General features: G+C 42.9%; 1 protein-coding gene across 7 annotated transcripts in view; it reads left to right on the top strand.

Moving 5' to 3' along the window:
* Positions 1-18,266, top strand: part of EHF (ETS homologous factor) — a 41,453-nt gene extending 23,187 nt beyond the window's left edge. For 5 of the 7 annotated variants that reach the window (XM_017530529.2, XM_017530530.2, XM_037739252.1 and 2 more), the window contains exons 3-9: positions 1,518-1,763; positions 4,061-4,123; positions 6,600-6,668; positions 6,789-6,857; positions 11,918-11,980; positions 13,565-13,760; positions 13,864-18,266. In XM_017530529.2, the coding sequence (XP_017386018.1) occupies positions 1,518-1,763; positions 4,061-4,123; positions 6,600-6,668; positions 6,789-6,857; positions 11,918-11,980; positions 13,565-13,760; positions 13,864-13,963 (806 nt within the window). In that variant the 3' untranslated portion in view covers positions 13,964-18,266. The remainder of the gene's footprint in view (positions 1-1,517; positions 1,764-4,060; positions 4,124-6,599; positions 6,669-6,788; positions 6,858-11,917; positions 11,981-13,564; positions 13,761-13,863) is intronic. The other 2 variants (XM_017530531.2, XM_037739251.1) reach the window with 1 other exon arrangement.
* Positions 18,267-19,408: the final 1,142 nt, after the last annotated feature.

The raw sequence follows: 19,408 nt of genomic DNA, 5'->3' as shown, positions 1-19,408 counted from the left end.
CCCCCCAGCTCCCCACCCCCCACCGTCCCTCCCCTATGTCCCCCCAACTGACCCCAGTGTGTAGTCTTGCACTACATTTTCTTCTACTGGTCCACCCTTGAGTTTGTGGGAATATCCATGTGTCACATTGGGTTGGATTTTTCCCCTGCTTCAGCTTGGTGTGATGCAATAGCCTTTGCCCCTTGCCCCTGCCACTCACTTTTCCTGAAGGAGAGCTCCTTCCCAACCTCTATTTCCAAGGGAACTGTAAGATCTCTCAGCCCTGTTCCATGCCCCCAGATGGGGGCTCTGTCTTTTCCATCGCCCCAGAACTTTGGGCAGACTATGGAATGTTTTTTGAAGTGAGCATGAGTCATATATATAGATTGTTAGCACATATTAGGCTCAGCAATATTTATGCAGTTGAATGAACATCACTTCTTCATTTGTATCTGAATGCACCATCTTGTAAATGCACCTCCCAACTACTCAGATGCTTGCCTTATGTCTTCTTCAAAAACATATTCCATTAAATAAATATACGGTGAGCATCTACTATGGCAAGGTCTCTGAGGTCATTTTTATAGGTGATACAAAGATAAGTAAAACAGTCTGTGACCTCAAGGATGCAATTTACAAAGGAGAATAAGACGACACTCAGAGACTTGTAGAAAAAAGCAGAACATGACAAAAGCCATTAAGAGAAATACCAAGCATATCTCCTGGAGAGTCAGAGGACAGTGAGCCCTTGAGGCAAATTGGGGAACTGGTGATGACTTTATGGGGTGGTCAGAGTTTGAAAGATGGGTAGGAATTCAACAGGAGTGAGAGGCAAAACACAAGCTGAGCAGAAAGAACAGCACAGAAAAAAGACAAGAGTCATTGTGTACTTGAAGAGTTAGAGAAAAGCGTCAATGCCTAGCTAGGCAGTTCTATACATAATTTCAGTGGATGATGAGACCTACTGAAGGTAACCAAGTAGGGAAGTGACATGATAGCTTTAATGACCAGGCCGGGGCAGTGGGATATCAGTCCAGTTAGCAGATCAATAATCTGGACCACTCTGAGGAAAGCAAAGGCATCGTAGAGAAAAGAACCTTAATTTCAGGCCTTATTTTTGATTGCAAATGGTTTGAATTTGGGGTGTGTGTGTGTGTGTGTGTGTGTGTGTGTGTAAGAGAGAAAATGGGAAAGAGTGAGTGAAAGAAAAGAGGAAGAGAACTATTTAAATATGGACAATAAGCTAATAAATTGCTGAAACGATAGCAATGCCTTAGCTTTCATGATATTTTCCTTTGGGTGAGGTGGGGAATGAGCTCTGAGCACTTCAGCTCTCTTGTCCTCATCCAGTATCCAGGGGTAGGCAGCATGCTAGGGAGGACATGCAGATGCATTTCTGCTCCAGCCCCCATGCTGGCACATACACAGACTGTGGTTGTGTCTCCAAGATATTTGGCAGCCAATACTGCATCTCTGTGTTGGATACTATGGCCAGAAACAGGCAGGGGTCACTCACAAGGCTGCCTCCTGTTTTGCAGTTTCCAGCGGGTTTTTTGGAGGCCAGTGGCATGAAATTCATCCTCAGTACTGGACCAAATACCAGGTGTGGGAGTGGCTCCAGCACCTCCTGGACACCAACCAACTGGATGCCAGTTGTATCCCTTTCCAAGAGTTCGATATCAACGGCGAGCACCTCTGCAGCATGAGTTTGCAGGAGTTCACCCGGGCAGCGGGGACGGCGGGGCAGCTCCTCTACAGCAACTTGCAGCATCTGAAGTGGAACGGTGATTTTCTCTTTCTCTGTCTCTCCCTACCCTGCTAGGAGCCAGCTGGAAGAACAGAAATTCTGCAGATGACAGGATTCTTTGTCAGGGACAAGAAAGAGTGGTCTCACTTCCAAATTACCATATCCTAAGACAGGGAAATGGAAGGAAGATGAGAGGACAGGATTGAAGACTAGGATACCCGGTGTGTCTAATCCCTTATAAACGCCAATGTAATTTAATTCTCTCTTTATGGAGATAATTTTCAAGAAGACAAAAGCTGGCTATGAATTCACACAATACTTACTACCCTTGGAAAACATTTTCTTCTTTCCTTTGCAAACAGAGTTCAATAGTTTAACATCCAATCACTTGCTTGTTAAAGATTATCCTGGCTACTTACACACACACACACACACACACACACACACACACCCAATCTTCTAGACCTAAGTTCTTAAGATAGGGCCCCAAAGGTGGGAAGAAGTTATATAAAATTAGATCTATGTTTGTTTTTTGGGTGGGGAAAAGACTCACTATATTTCAGCAGGTTGTTAAAAGGTCTGTGATTTAGAAAAATGGTTAGAACGTATGGTCTAGACACGTGTATGGGGAATGTTTCTGTGGTGGTTTCTGGAATTTCTATGCCCCAGTTGTCTCTTTGAGGCTCCCCGAGCACAGCATGGGCACCATTCCAGATGTAGTCCTTAAATGGTAGATTATTCATGCACGCACACGTCCTATGCTGACATGTAAGACCTGGTAGGGTGGACAACTGACCTTGCAGCATGGCTTTGACACTGGCATAAGATTTCCCTGACAGTGGCTGTAAAAAACAAGCTCTTCTGAGAACTATGGGCATCCTGGAAAGCAGCAATATGTAAGAACAGGGAGTTGGCTTGTCTGCACTTGGAAAAGGCATTTATATCTTGGTAGAACCCATGTTTAGGCAAGTAACCAGGGCTGGGCAGCGTGAGCTCCAGGGCTGTGAACCAGAGTCATACCCTGGCAACAGCCATCAACACTGAAGAGGACCTGGGGCTTTGCAGCTGACCTTGTGGCTGTGGCGGCCATTTTAGATGATGCCACTCAGCTCCCTGGCCACGCCCTGCTTCCCACCCACCTCACATTGGTGGCTGCTCATTTTTCTTTGACTAGAATCAAACCAAACAAGGCTTTATTAATAACCCTCAGGAATCTTCAGAAAGATCAGACTTACACTTGAAGAATTAAAAATATTTACCTCCACCTACAATTAAATCCACTCCTTTAAAGCTTTGCCCTAATTGAGGCCTGAAGCAGGGAGGCCTGGAGGTGCTGTGGCCACCTTAGACCTTCTGTCTCTGACCTCCCATGGCTTGTTTGGTCTCACAGCATGCTGCTGTAGCCTCTGAGTTCCTAGCATCCAGCCGGATTTCTCACTCTTTTGTTGTTTGCCTTTTTATAGACATTCTTTAACTTACATTTATTGACTATTTACTTATACTAGGCACTGTAAGTGAATTAATTCATTTAGTAACTTTATGACAAAGTAAATATTGTGCCCATTTTACAGGTGGGAAGACTGAATATCAGAGAGGTTAGAGGCATGACTTCTGCTCCTGAGATGCTTATAATCTGTCTGGTGAAGAAAAATATAGTAGATTTATTTGTGCATTTACATACATGTATATACATATATATGCTTTTATATATGATAATAGGAGAGGCATTGCAAGCAAACAAGGACATGTGATGTGCACTGCTTGTACGTGTGCTGAGGCATAAATAAGAAAAGAATCACTGCATTTTATCCAGACATGTCATAGATTGGATCTAGTCATGATGGGTTTGATTAGATTTAAAATCAAGGAGGAATCAAGCTAGTTAAAATGGTTTTCCCTATATTTTCATTTTCATATCCTATCTTAGTATGGGCAAGCACGTTAGAAGTCATCTAGTGACCTTATCTAGTTTAATCTCATTGCAGATGGGGAAACTGAGACCCAGAAAGGTGAAGGGCACATGCCTTCTTCATATCTAGAAGTGGAATAATGGGGCTTCTGAAGTTCTATTTCCACCATACTGGATGCCTTTACTATACTACATCAAATAATTGCTTCTAATGTAGTGTCTTAGATTCCTGATTTTCTGGGGCCAGGGACTGTAGGCTTGAGTTTGTAGAGGCTGACAGAGAAACCCCCTCCCATAAACAAACATAGGTGACCGGGTAGTAGGATGGCAGAGGCTCTGCAAAGAAACCAGTTCTGTCCTAATTGAAGTATCCAGTTCTGGCTCCATCTGGGCCCTCTCTGACTATCCCAACCTGTCCTTCACAGGCCAGTGCAGTAGTGACCTGTTCCAGTCCACACACAATGTCATTGTCAAGACCGAACAAACTGGTGAGTAGTAGTGGACAAAGGGAGACAAACTAGACAGGCAAAGCCCCGTGGAGGAGAGTTGGGAGAGGGCAAGAGAGAATGTGGGAGTGTGTTTTGGCAAAAAACACAGGGAGGCCTTTTCCCTGGCTGTTTCCAATGGGCCAGCCTCACCATGAACCTCATTCCTCCCCTTGCCACCAGTGACTGCCACCTATTTCCGATTTATAGACTTATGGGCAGCCACACTTCTCTGCTTCCTACTCCAGGTCATGGCATCATCCAGACTTCAGACTAGTAGCCAAGGAAATGCAGAATCTAAGGTGGGCCTCCCCACCACAAAGTGTCAGGGGACTGGACTTGGCCAAGTTTGGAAGGAGAAGAGGGAGGGGCAATGTCTCCTCTTCTCTCCCTCCTCCCTTGATGGAAGTGTGTTTCACATAAAGGGGCAAGATGCTGACTTGATGTTGTGGTTAACATAGTTTTAGGGGCCCTGGAGAGCTGCTGCAGAGATGCACAAAGGCATCTGCAACCCAACTCCTGCCTTAGGTGTGTTTTTATATGAAGGACACAATTCTGGGCTCTGAGCAGAGTCTACAGTTCCATAGCATCTACATTCATTTTCATTTCCTTTCCTCTGTCCTAAATCTCTCTCCTGGAGACTGTCCTCCGAAGTTCATGGGCCATCCTAAAACTGTGCAGCAACTACTGCTCCTGGGTCATTCCTCATATTCATGCCAGGGAGCCTGTGTGAGCCACATGGGTCAGCCAAGCTTGACACCGGCCTCCCTGAGGATGGGTCCCAGTCACCCGGGACAGAATTCGATCTGTGGGTGATTTATGAGTCACTTGAAGCCAAAATTGGCCCATGCAGTTATTTACCCTTTTATAGGTGGGCTGGCCTACCATTATTAAAGAAAAAAGGAATAGCTGCTAAGCGTGTGAATTAGGCTTTGCTAGCCCTGCCCTTCTCTTCAGAGGCCAGGGGATGGGCCACCTGGATGTTCTGTGCTTTACAGACCTGGCCTTGACCTAGAGACGGATGCAGGACTTGGTCGGGAGGATGGCACCCCCCCTGCTTGACCTGACAGATGGCCCCACTGGAGGAGCTAGGGAATACTGGAGAGGTCCCAAATAACTTGATATTTCCTCCTTGACCATCCAGACGTTCTTGTGTTGCCAGTTCAGAAAAGCTGAGCTGAAGGGTGGAGAAGAAGGTCCACCCTAGGAGGAGAGGAGAAGAAGCTCATAGAGGGGCCAACACCCCCAAACCTCTGTGGTTCAGTTTGTTTTCAGAGACAACAACAGGTGTACAAGGTGACCCAACAAGGAGAAAGGGTGTAACCCTAAGAGATTGGGCTTGGGGTGTCCAAACACGTAGCTATTAGTTAAAATACCAGCTAAATCCCTATGTCGTAAACAGGAGGACTCAGCCAGTAAGTCAGGTTTTATACCATTTGTGCTATAAAAACAAAATGAAACTCAGCCAGTGGCTTACACCCCAGCCCTAAAAGTCAGAACCTAGCAAGGAGGGGAGCTGAGGGTAGCCTAGGTCTGCGGTGAGGAGAAAGCAGGAAGCTTCTGGTGAGGACAAGGTGAGAGGTCTCACAGCTTTTGGCTAGCCAAGGAAGAGAAGGCTTGTGTTGGAGGCCAGCCCAGATCTGGGGGTTGTGTGGGAGTTGAGCTCCATTTGGGGTAGGCGGAGGGGAGTTCCCCTTGAATCTGAAATCTGAAGAGTCAATCAAAGTGAGACGTGCTCTGCTTACCGCAGCACATAGAAGAAAGAGAGAGAGAGAGAACGAGAGTGCTTCCTTTCTGTGATGGGGCTCCGCTCTTAAAAGGTGCTTGTTTGATTTAGTAACACTGTCCGCCCCTTCTCCTTTTTTTTTTTTTTTGAGAATTTTATGTCTTCCTCTAAGCGAACTGGAAAAACCTAGAGGGAGGGGGCTGTCACCCAACTTGGATGGCAAATCTCTGGATTTCAGCAACTAAGAAACTGTGATAAGACTGAGACTGAATAAACTCTTCCTGAAAGAAACATCATTAACCCTCCGAAGAAGATATTAATAGAAAAAGATGCTTATTAATAATTTATTATACCTTTAAATCAATTTAACCCTAACAAGGCCTTCCCCTCACCACACCCCAGGGTAAACATATTCTGGAAATTATGCAGTAGAATGTAAAACAGTGCCAAGCCGGGTTAGGAAAATTCCCGGGAACCACTGGTCTAGGACAGGTTCCCACTCTTGAAACTTCTCACTTCCCTAAAAATGTGATAGGTATAGAACACGTGGATGAGGCCATTTCCTGAGGACCCTGAGAGGAAAATGAGACAACATTATTATAAAGTAACGTGGCTGAAGCAGATCTTTTCCGTCGTCTCTGAGGACCACTCCTCACCCTCTATACCTTGTTGATGAACAGTGAGTTAGAAAACACAGCCTCTTCTCCCTGGGGAAAATGATCGCTGACCATTCTCCTTCTCCATTTTTTATAGACCCTTCCATTATGAACACCTGGAAAGATGAGAACTATTTATATGACACCAACTATGGTAGCACAGTAGGTAACTAACTCTCTGACATTTAAGGCCCTTTACATTCTTATTCTGTTTGTCTAATAGCCACAATGTTCATTACGAGGTGCAGTGGGGGCTCTAAATGTCCTTATCTTTTCATGAACACAGATTTGTTGGACAGCAAAACTTTCTGCCGGGCTCAGATCTCCATGACAACCACCAGTCACCTTCCTGTTGGTAAGTTGTCATCACCTCTGAGGCTGGGTGTGCCTATGCTTAGGGAGAATTGGTGGGAATTACCAACAACTGACATTTCTGCCTTGCTGGAGTCTTTCTCATTAAAGGGCTAGGAAAGGGATGGACTTGCCATTAGACAAGGTTTGCTTTTGAGGCAGTATTTGTACATTGAAGATAACCAGTAGGGATCCTCTAGGCAAAATGTTGGCCCTTGTGATACCAGTGTTGTGACAACGAAAGTTGTTTAAACTTTTCTTTCTTTTGAATGAAAACTTACTCTTGCAATATAGCTGATGAAATTATTCATATTTGTGTATACTTATGGGAAATAAGGCTATATTTAATTTTCAACAAACTACATCTGGCTTTAGAGAAAGAATACCTCATAGTGAAATTCAAAGGTCTGTTACCCTGTGATGGTTTCTAGGTGAAGGGGTAGCCATTGGAAACTTCCAGAATCCCCACAATTACACTGTTTTGTCAGTTTTTAAGTCTAATTCTGATGACTCATCAGTGTGCTCTAATCAGTCAGAGCACCTGCATTTTATGAGTTATATTCGTATTAGCTGCATTTCGTTAAGATTGAACGCAACTGGGGCTATCCATGCTTCTTAACCAAGGTTACGCTGGATGAGAAGGTTGGGATGTTGGGAGTCTGGGAGAGGGGATTTCAGATTACCATCCCCACCTACAAATAGGTGTATTGGCATGTACAGTGTGGGAATTGGTTGAAGGAGGATCTCATGGTTTCTGGCGATCCGGGCACAAACTTGCGGATCTCTTTGGGTCTATGAAATGGCACTTAGACATCATTCACAAGTGATAGTGCCCCTCTCCTGGAATTGAATTTGGGGCAACTTCAGAACTGGGATTTAATTGAGTCTTTGTGAAAGAAATTAGTCTGCAACCCTTGCTTCCTATTTTTTTTCTGTTTTTGTTTTTGCTTTTGAGAACTGAAATAATGAAAGTTTTTGGTTTGAGGTTTTGTTTGGGTCAAGCCCCTTAAATGAGATGGGGCTGGGAGCCAGTGTAAATGCTTCTGGAATTGAGGTTAAGAGCTGAGGCCAGCATAGCTCTTGACTTCTCCTTACCCCAATAGCCCTTAGCATTATGTGTCACTTGAAGTATTTGTTAAAATTAGGAAATACATCAAACACTGGCAAAGCTTGGCTGTGTATTTGCTCTTCTGGGGGAATTGAGCCAACAAGGGTAAAATTTCTGTGGCAATCATTGCCACTCAGTCAAGACCATGGGTTTCAGGGCTGAGGAAACCTCCCGAGTCACACTCTGAGTTCCTCTGCAACTTCCTACGGTGTCACCTCCCACACCCTTCCATCCTTTTGGGTGGGTCTTTGGCTTATGGCAAAAGATTCCAGCTAAGAATGAAGCTGAACCATCCACTTCCTGAGCCTTAGGGGCTGGTAGGTCTTGAGGTACCCAGGCAACCAAAATGTCATGGCCACAGCTCTGCTGCCCTGACGGCGGGACATCCTCTTTTCTATATCTTGACTTACACCTTCTAGAAGCTCAAAATCAATAGGGGCCTTAGAGGCCAGTTTCTGTTTTCACATTTGCAGCAGCAAGGAACTTGTTCTCTCTAGAGTTCACTGATTGTATTTTTCAATTATCCTTCTTAAGATGGGCTCAGGAATCTGCTCTCCTTTAGCCTCCTGATCCTTGTTCTCCCCAGCCCCCCATTCCTATCCTGTGATTGTAACCCAGGCTGGAAAATGAGATCAACCACCCAGGCCCTAAAGAATCAATGCAGTCTCTTGGGTTGGTGTACTCGCTGGGGTAATAGCCAGCCCTTCAGTAGGTTAGTTAATTACAACCTTATATGGGTCAGTTTCTTTCAGAATAGTTTATAGTCTCTGCTGGATGGAACCAGAACCCCCAGAAAAGCCTTTGTCATTTGCCTGAGTCTTTATATTTCAAGCTCCCATGAAACTGAATGCAGTGAAGTACCTTTCTATGTTTTAATGCTAGTTACCAGCTGAGCTAAGGCGAGGCTCAGTGTAAACTGATGCCCTCTGTGATAAACACAGGTGGGGAAATAGGCTTTGTTTTGATTTCTCTGTCATCTGTGTCATCTGCCCATTTCATAAAATGCCCGCTGCCAGTGTCCTGTTCTGCTCTACAGTCCTCCAGCCTGTCATGCCAGCTCGGGCTTGATGTGTTTATCTACTGACTTGTTGAGCCTAAAGCTAGGGTGGCACAGCCTATTAGAACACTGAAATTTGTATATCCCGTAAAGAAATGGCTCACAGCTGAATCATAGGCAAATGCTTCTAATCTTTGCTTCTTGTGAAGCAGCTTAGCTGAAGTCATGCTCTTGCACTTGCATCATAAACCTGTGGCTTGTTGCTGCCCCTGCCTGGACTGGAGAGACCTTGGCCTGGAGTGCCTGGGAGCCGAGCAAGAGAGAGCCAGGCTGGACAACTTCTCCAGGGCAAGCCATTATTTTATAAGAATGAATCACTTAACCACATGGCTAACTTCAAAGGTCTTAACTTTTATTCTAGGGCATGTATTAAAGCGAGGTTAGAGATCAAAAGACATCGGTGGTAAGGCAGGCCAGTGATTCCACAGTTCACTCCTGCACACTGCAATAGGCAAAGGGGGCTGGAAGAAATTCGATTCTTCTTTTGCCCTTGACTGCTCATTCCCCTTTATTATGACAAAAAGGTTTTTATTTGGGGATTAAAAAAAGAGAACGCTCCTAAGCTGGATGGAGTCTAGCTTGGGTAAATGACTGACAACTCAAATAATATTTCCTCATGATTTATCTAGTCTGGGGGCTTTAAATTTCCACTCCATGGACTCCTACATGGGCTACAGCTCCCTGAAATTGCTGAAAAAATTTCATGTGTACATATATGTGCATTTTTCTGTGGGGAGGGTCCAAGGTTTTCATCTTATTCACAAAGGCACCTGAACTCTAAAGTAACTGATTCCAGATCAACTAGGAACCCACAAACAATGATTGAGGCCAATACACTGAGAGACTCTTGTATTTTTCTGAATTCAACTCCTGGCTCTCAAATAATGGCTCTGCATCCCTCCTGGATGTCATTTGAAAAGGAGCTTTGCTTGTGGCCTGCTGGGTAAATGCCACTCTTTGTCTACAGTACAACGTGGCCCTGTCAGAGTGGTGTATCACTTGGAAACCGGGGTGGATGCCAGACCTGTCGCAATATTGTCACATCCTGATGGGATGTTGCAACCTCACCCTACAACCTCCAGGGAGGGAGAGTAAAGTCTCTTCGTGTTTCCTGTGAATTTGTCCTCTCACATTTCAGAGAAACCCAAGTCAGGTGCAGGCCCTGCTAGTGGCAATGCCAGGAGAGAAATTCTTAACCAGGATGAGAGGTTTCTAGTTTACTCACATCTTATTAAATCCCTCTCTTCGTCCTGCCATGACGTTTGGAGAAATGGCTGGGGCACTGAGTCTTGACCAGCTGGGTGATAAGATGGGTGAAAGGGTCCATGAACGTTGGGAAATACAGAATTATCAGATTGAAATGACCTTTGCCACTAACAAGAACATTACAGAAGTGAACCTAATTCTTGGCAGGAAAGGCTTGTGTGAAATCTGTTATGTGCCTAGGGATATTATGTGCAGGCCACCATTTCTGGAAATGACATAGAATCGTGGTTATGTGTAAAGCTTCTGGTTTCAAACTATGTTCATATCCTGGCTCCACATTCTGGCTGTGTGACCATAGACAAGTCATTTGACCTCCCTGTTTCTCAGATTCTCCACAGCTGAAAACTGTGGATCATATTAGTACCTGCCTCATAGATTTATTGTTTGAATTAAATAAAGTGATTCATGTAAAGTGCTTCGTACAGTGCCTGGTACATAGTAAGTGCTCAATAAACAGTAGCTTTTTTTTTTTTTTTTCCTTAACCAATTTAATTGGAGCTAATGGTCAACAGTTCATAGCTTTTTTGAATAATAGGCCTCTCTTGATAATCGAATGGATGCTATGAACCCTGTCCCTTCACATGTGGTTTCAGTCAGTCCAGATGCCCTTGGAAGGCCACACTGGAAAGAGGGTCCTAGGTGAGGAAGGGCACATGGAAGAGATCAGGTTTGCTGGCCCAGGAACTACTTTGTATTAAAAGTGGCTGGTTTTTGAGTGTGAGAGTCTTTGTAAGATCTGCTTTGGTCCTCCCAACACACACACACACACACACACTCTCTCTCTCTTTCTGTCTCTCTCTCTCTCTCTCACACACACACACACACACACACACACACACAACTTAGATCACTTAGTTTTCTTTCTGAGAAGAATTTTTATTTCCCAGGTCCGCCTCCGTCATCTCCTCTCTGGTAACAGTCCCACGCATGGGTTGCCATAATGAGTCATTTGTTAAACTAATCTGTGTTTCCATAGTCCACTGTGGCCCTCTGTACTGAGCCTGGGCCACTCAATGGCCCCTTTGTCAGGCTGATTAAAATGTAACTTTGCATGCCAAAAAAGGGCACTCCTCTGGCTTAAAAGCCATCTTTCTTTGTTATAAATGTTTACATTTTTGTATTATGTAAAAAAAAAAAAAAAACAACCTTTCAATGATCTAAATCTTTCAATGGTTTTCATCTTCTCAGAGTCATGTCCTTAAAAGTCCCTTAAGGCTTTAATGATCAGAGCCTCAGCTCCGCCCTCTCTGCCTCTTATAGCCACACACATGCCAAACACACATCAACCTCAGGGCCTTTGCACTTCTATCTTCACACATGGAGGCTGTTCCATAAGCTTTCCGCATGGCTGTCTCCCTCATATCCTTCAGGTCGTGGAATCAGAGAGGTCTCCTATGACCACTTTATACTAAATTGCAAATTATTCTCAAGTCCATACATCTATCCCCATTTCCCACCCTGCATCGTTTTTTTCCATAGCATTTATCATCTTTGTTTGGTTTGGTTCACTAGCACATACTCAAAGAGTGCCAGGCATGCAGCTCAATAAATATTGCTTAAATGAGTGGATGCATGAATGAAAAGGAGAATTATAGGAAATAGGTCAACTAAAGGCTCTCATTTTTCTCCTTAGCAGAGTCACCTGAGATGAGAAAGGAGCAAGACCCCCCCGCCAAGTGCCACACCAAAAAGCACAGTAAGTTGGGTGGCTTTCAGATGGCCTTTGGGCCTTCCCATCTCATCAGGCATATCTGGAGGCCACTAGTTTTTAGGCAAATATTGCCTCCGCCTGCCGCCTTCATGTCTTCACCCCAAATAGGGTAGAGTGAGAAAACAGAGGCATCACTTTCTAGAACCTCCCTCTGCAGCTGTTTCTCAAAGTTGAGCCCCACTGGACATTTCTTCCTCATTCTGTCATATGTGCTCTAAAACTGAGACACCCAGAGCCTAAGAACTGCTTGCAGGCATGGTGTTAGCAATTTCCATCTCTCCCAGAAGAAAAGGGTGGGAAGAGGAGGGAGATAAGAAGAAATAGCTGAGACATTTCATCCTTTTTTTTTTTTTTTTTTTGCTGAATGTTGGCCTCCTACCTTTGGGGAATTATCATTCCAAGAAATGACTGTTTTTTCTTAAGATTCAACTCTTTGGAGTTGGATGTCCCCCAGTAATAAAATCTTATGAACATATACAAAATATCAGAGACATGGAATTGTGGGTGGAACACAGAAAGAAATCAAGATAGTATAATCCAGGCCAGGTGCCGTGACTCACGCCTGTAATCCCAGCATTTTGGGAGACATGCGGTTGGATCACTTGAGCCCAGGAGTTCAAGACCAGCCTGGGAAACATGGCAAGACCCCATCTCTGCAAAAAATATAAAAATTAGCTGGGCATGGTGGCCCGTGCCTATAGTCCTAGCTATTTGGGGGGCTGAGGCAGGATGATTGCTTGAGCCAGGGAGGCCTAGGCTGCTGTGAGCTGTAATTGCACCACTGCACTCCAGCCTGGGCCACAGAGTGATGCCCTGTCTCCCCCGCCTAAAAAATGGTATAATCCAGAAATTACAAGGAATTGGAATGTCTTACTATCTGCTATTCTGCATCATCCCACAAAACTGAATTAATGCAACCCCTAGTATGGTGGGTGGGGTGAGAGTGGGACATCGCGAATTCAGTAGGAGCAAAATTGAATTTGGTTGATAATCTCATTGCAGTAGTGGCTTCATTTTCAAACTGGGTCCTCCAATCCTGGCATGACTACACGCTTCCCTACCACCCTCATCTATTCTGGAAGTTAACGTTCTAGAGCCTTACTGATTTGCGTTTGGCTGAAGCACAGTTGCTGAGTCAAAGCAATTTAATTGGTTGAGGTACTAGATAAAAGTGATTGAGAGTTGCTCTCTGGGGAAGTAACAGGTTGAAATGAACCCCAAGCGATCTGTGTATTCACATAATCAGAAGAAACTTCCCCCTGGCTTAGGAGACCTAAGACCTATTCCTTACTCTTGATTATGTCACTAGTTAGCTGTGTGACCCTGATCCAGTCACTTAAGTTCTCTGTGCCTCAGTTTCCTGATTTGTAAAATAAAATATTGTGCTAATTTATTCTTAAATACCTTTTTAACGTCTAACATTTGGTGATTCTGTGATCCATCTTCCCTGAGAAGTAGGGGAGAACTGAGTATCTCTTACTTAGAACAAGATGATATCACTCAGTGCTCTCTGCCCTATCTTTGCTGTGACTTAGGCCATTAGTAACCTCCGTTTCTGCTTTTCATCAGACCCAAGAGGGACTCACTTGTGGGAATTCATCCGTGACATCCTCTTGAATCCAGACAAAAACCCAGGATTAATAAAATGGGAAGACCGATCTGAGGGCATCTTCCGGTTCTTGAAATCAGAGGCTGTGGCTCAGCTATGGGGTAAAAAGAAGAATAACAGCAGTATGACCTATGAAAAGCTCAGCCGAGCTATGAGGTGAGGAGCATCATGTCTCTGAAAACCATAAGGCTGCATGACCCATTATTTACCTACCAACCTTCATCTGATTGGCCACCTTATGCAATCTCCTTTGTTACAGATATTACTACAAAAGAGAAATTCTGGAGCGTGTAGATGGACGAAGACTGGTATATAAATTTGGGAAGAATGCCCGAGGATGGAGAGAAAATGAAAACTGAAGCTGCCAATACTTTGGACACAAACCAAAACACACACCAAATAATCACAAACGAACTCCTGGACGTAAATATTTCAAAGACTACTTTTCTCTGATATTTATGTACCACGAGGGGAAAAAGAAACTACTTCTGATGGGAAGAAGAAACACTACAGTTGATTAAAAATTATTTTGTTACTTTGAAGTATGTCCTATATGGGGAAAAAACGTACACAGTTTTCTGTGAACTATGATGCTGTATGTGGTTGTCATATGTTTTCACCTCTATTGTGAATTCTTTTTCACTGCAAGAGTAACAGGATTTGTAGCCTTGTGCTTCTTGCTAAGAGAAAGAAAAAAAAAAATCAGAGGGCATTAAATGTTTTGCATGAGAGATGATTTAGAAAAAGGTGGTCATCCTCCACAGATAAGCATCCACATGGCTTCGTCAAGGGAGGTGAATGTGGTTGCTGGGTTGAATTCTGGGGTCTCAGATGGTTAGGACAAACTGGACGGATGCTGGGAAATTGAACGTGAGCCTCAGGATCCAGTGAGTGGAGAATGAGGACTTCAAAAATACAAGGTTGGCTATAATCTCTGCATAATCACGTGACTTAGAATGCTTAAATCAGCAAGAAGAATAATGGTGGGGTCTTTATACATATTCAAGAATGATTTACCTGATGCCAGGGCTGTCCTCCTTCCCCTCCCTTGGATGATTGGTGAAATACTTTAATTGTCCTGTCTGCTCACTTCTAGCTATTAAACAGAAAGAGACCAGCTTGGTTCTTTTTTGTTCCAAGTGATTGAAAATAAGTTGGCAAAAGGAGACAGTGGTATGGAAATGACTGAAGAGTTTACTCTTGTATCCCTATAGTCCAAAGTTTCTCAATCCACAAAATGGACATTTTTGGCTGGAGCATTCTTCATGGTGAGGACTTTCTTGTGCATTGTAAGATGTTCATCAGTATCCATACATGACCTCTAACCACTTGACACCAGAAACTCCCCAGCTGTGACAACCCAAAAGGTTTCCAGATATCACCAAATGTTCCCTGGTGACAAAATTGCCCTTGATTGAGAACCACCAGTTTAGTCAGTGAACATGAGGATGGTGGTTTATACTCAGAAGAAAAATATATGTGAGGTCTTTTAGTCTTTTAGAATGAAGCAAAAGCAGACTTCAACCTCAACCTATCTTCATGTTTTAAATGTTAGGGACCAAGAGGTGCTTCTTTTCAGAACCCCCGATGACAGCCAATGTCAGATTAGTAATGTGTCAGATAGTAATGTGGCAGGAACTATAATAGAAGACATTTTCACTGGAATTACAATGCAGAGTTAGAATTATATTGTAGGAGGAAACACTAAGGAAGATTTTCCAGGGAAAATCCTCTTTGCAGGTATTAATTCTTATAATTTCTTGTCTTTTGAATTATCTGTTTACTGTCTTCTGTGAACTGACTCCAAGTGAATGGTTTGTTGCCTAGATCTGTACTCAGAGGAATGTTTTTTGTTTGTTTGTTTTCCTAAGAAAATAAAGAAAGGGTGAAAAGACAAGCAGAAAACTCAGCTCAGGCACTATTGTCACCAACGAGTTGGAAGCTTCTTCTTCAATAGAGGAATTGTTCTGGGGGTCCTGGAGACTTATCACTGAGCCATGAAATCTGGGAAGAACATGAATCAGTAGACACTTTGAAAATGGATTTGAATGTTCTCATCCCTTTTGCAACTTTTCTTTCTGGCTCTCTTATGTCCTTGGCTTGCTCCTCCATTCGACCTCCCTTTCTCCAGCAATAATATGCAAATGCAGACACATATCTACAAAAGGGAGTGCTCTTCGTCAACTAATAGAGCACCTACCATAGTGTCTTAGCCAGCAGAGGTGAGCAATTCATATTCAAAGGTTGCAAAGTGTTTGTAATATATTTAGAAGGCTAGAAGTAAGAAGAATTAAAAATTTGTCCTAATTATAATGAGAACCATTCTAGGTGGTGATCTTGGAGCACCCATGAATAACCTTCTGAAGGTGCAACCAAATCCATTGTTATTTCTGCCTGGCTTGGTCTTTTCTGCAAAGTTTTAACTTGGTGTTGTCAAGTAACAGTTCCTGCAATAGCTGAGAAAAAGAACAATGAACAGGAAAGATCTTGACTCTGCAACTCAGACATTCCTGCAGAAAAGACGTATCTTGCTTTCCAAGCAAGGCCAAAGAACTATGGGGTCTTCTCAGCATTTGACTGTTCATTACATAGAATAAATTAAATATCCAGTTACTTGAATGGGTATAACACATGAATACTTGTGTGTATGTGTGCGTCTGAGTTGTGTAATGTTATTAGGGGCATCTGCCAATTCTCTCTCTGTGGTTTTCTCTGGCTTTACCTGCTCATCATCTAAGGAGACTAGATCCTTCTCTGAGTTCACCCTTCCTTAAACCTGTAAGTTTCTTACTTCTTCCAAATTGGCTTTGGCTCTTTCTTCAACCTTTCCATTCAAGAGCAATCTTTGCTAAGGAGTAAGTGAATGTGGGTGTACCAACTACAACTATTCTACGGATAATTAGCAGATAGTGTTGTTTGTTGAGAGTGAAGGTTTCTTGACACCTGGTGCCTGATTAAGGCCAGAGTATTAAGTTCTCAGCATATCTCTCTATTGTCTTGGCTTGAGTTTGCAGCATTTTCTCTGTGGTGTTTGTGACTTGCAGAACTTAAAGTAATTGAGCTATGCCAACTTGGGGTGTGAACAGAGTACCTCCCACCACAGTGTTGAAAGGGAGAGCAAAGTCCCATGGATAAGCCTTCCTTTCTTTTGGGGACACACAGCTCTCACTTGAGAAGCTCACCTGTGCTGAAAATCCACATGGCCCCTAAATATGTTATCCTTAAACTCCCTTTATGCTTGAGTTTAAAGGGCTCTCTCTTATTAGGTTTTGATGGGAACTGGAGGCACCAAATCTATTGCTAAGACTTTACTAGGCTCAAATCATCTGAGGCTGCTAGATATTTGACCTGGTAAGACTTAAACAAGGCCCTGGCTCCCAGGGACATAAGCAACGGTTTCTTGAATGTGCCATCTAAGAAGGGCAGACCCAGGTTGAGTTTTCCTTTGAACACATTGGTCTTTTCTCAAAGTTCCTGCCTTGCTAGACTTAGCTCTTTGAGGACAGGGACTATGTCTTATCAATCACTATTATTTTTCTGTTACCTAGCATGAGACAAGTACACAACACATATTTGTTCAATGAATGAATGAATGTCTCCTGAAAGACTCCTCTGATTGGGAGACCATATCTATAACTGGGATGTGAATCATTTCTTCAATGGAATGAGAGCACAACGGCACAACCTTCAAGGACATATTATCTACTATGAACATTTTACTGTGAGACTCTTTATTTTGCCTTCTACTTGCGCTGAAATGAAACCAAAACAGGCCTTTGGGTTATAAGTCAACATATGTTGGATGCGAATTCTGTTGCCTTATTTGGAACTGTGAGACTTATCTGGTATGAGAAGCCAGTAATGAACCTTTGACCTGTTTTAACCAATGAAGATTATGAATGTGTTAATGTGATGTAAATTGCTATTTAAGTGTAAAGCAGTACTAAGTTTTAGTATTTGGGGATTGGTTTTTATTTTTATTTTTCTTTTTGAAAAATACTGAGGGATCTTTTGATAAAGTTAGTAATGCATGTTAGATTTTAGTTTTGCAAGCATGTTGTTTTCCAAATGTATCAAGTATAGAAAAAGGTAAACAGTTAAGAGGGAAGGCAATTATATTATTATCCTGTAGTTAAGCAAACATTTGCTGAGTGCCTACTATGTGCATGGCATGGGCCCATATGTGTGAGGAGCTTGTCTAATTATGTAGGATGCAATAGATCTCAGTAGTTACTTATTGAGCAGATACTTACTGTATGAATGAAAGAACATCACAGCAATCACAATATCAGAGTTGAATTATCCTCAGTGTTGCTTCTCTGAATTCATTTCTGGAACTAGAGATAGAGCATTTGTAAAAAAAACTCCTGCTGAGACTGTGTCTTATGAACCTCTGAAATGTACAAGCCTTCACAAGTTTAACTCAATTAGGATTAATCTTTCTGTAGCTATCTGCATAATTCTTGTTTTTCTTCCCGTCTAGCTCCTGGGTTGACAATTTGTGGGAAACAACTCTATTGCTGCTATTTTAAAAAAATCAGAAATCTTTCCCTTTAAGCTATATTAAATTCAGACTATTCCTGTTTTATGAAAGAATTATATTTTTCAAAATATGTTTGTTTAATGGGTCCCAGGAAACACTAATAAAAACCACAGACACCAGCCTGGAAATGTGTGTTTTATTCTTCAATCAGCCATTCAACTCTGAGCTTAGAGAAAATGCACTTAGTTTCTAGCAACAGAACGTATACAGCTTCTGCATTACTTTACTCAAAAAGCATTTATCAAGCATCTACTATGTGTCAGACATTGTTCTAGGCACTAAATTATAGCAGAGGATGAAAGAGACAAAAATCTCTGCTCTCATAAAATTTATGTTGTATTGAGTAGAAACAGTCAAGAAAAAGACACAAATAAATAAAGCACATCGGATGTGTAGTAAAGAAATATAGACAAGCAGGGAGTGCTAGAGCACTTAATACAATAGTGTTATGCTGTAAATCTAGGCAGTGTTAAGAAGGAAACATTTCAGTAAAGCCCTGAAGGATCTAAAGGAAGGAGCCATGCAGATAACAGAGATCACTGGGGGAATAATCCATACTGAAGGGTTGTGAGAGGGTCCTGAGGTGGGTGTGTTCCTTATCATGCCCAAGGAATAGTGAGGAGGTCTGCTTGCCAGAGTAGACCAGCAATAGTAAGAAATAGTGAAGCAGAGTACTGGGGAACAGATCACATAGAGCTTGGAGGCCATTAAAAGGCTCTAGTTTTCCCTTTGCATGTGATGGAGAGACTAGAGGAGTAACATGATCCAACTTCTGGTTTAAAAAGATTTCTCTGGCTGTTGTTTTGTGAATGGATTGCAGGAAGGCATTCAGCGCTGCGTGTAAAGAAAAGTAGAAAAAGTAACCCTCATATCCACGTCTCCAGTACAATACTTAAAGATGTTTCCAGGCAAACCATCATTCTCAGTAAACTGACACAAGAACAGAAAACCAAACACTGTATGTTCTTACTCATAAGTGGGTGTTGAAAAATGAGAACACATGGACACAGGAGGGGAACATCACACACCGGGGCCCATTGTGGGGTGGGGGGATTGGGGAGGGATAGCATTAGGAGAAATACCTAATGTAGATGACGTGGTGATGGATGCAGCAAACCACCATGGTACATGTATACCTATGTAACAAACCTGCACGTTCTGTACATGTGCCCCAGAATTTAAAGTATAATAATAATGATTAAAAATGTTTCCAGGCAGTAAGTGGGCTCTAGTAGTTCATAGCACATTTCTCTCTGGGTCC

Source organism: Cebus imitator, unplaced genomic scaffold (assembly GCF_001604975.1).
Source record: "Cebus imitator isolate Cc_AM_T3 unplaced genomic scaffold, Cebus_imitator-1.0 Scaffold66, whole genome shotgun sequence".
Classification (NCBI taxonomy): Eukaryota; Metazoa; Chordata; class Mammalia; order Primates; family Cebidae; genus Cebus; species Cebus imitator.
The sequence above is the reverse complement of the archived record's forward strand: the minus strand, read 5'-3'. Positions and strand labels throughout refer to the sequence as shown.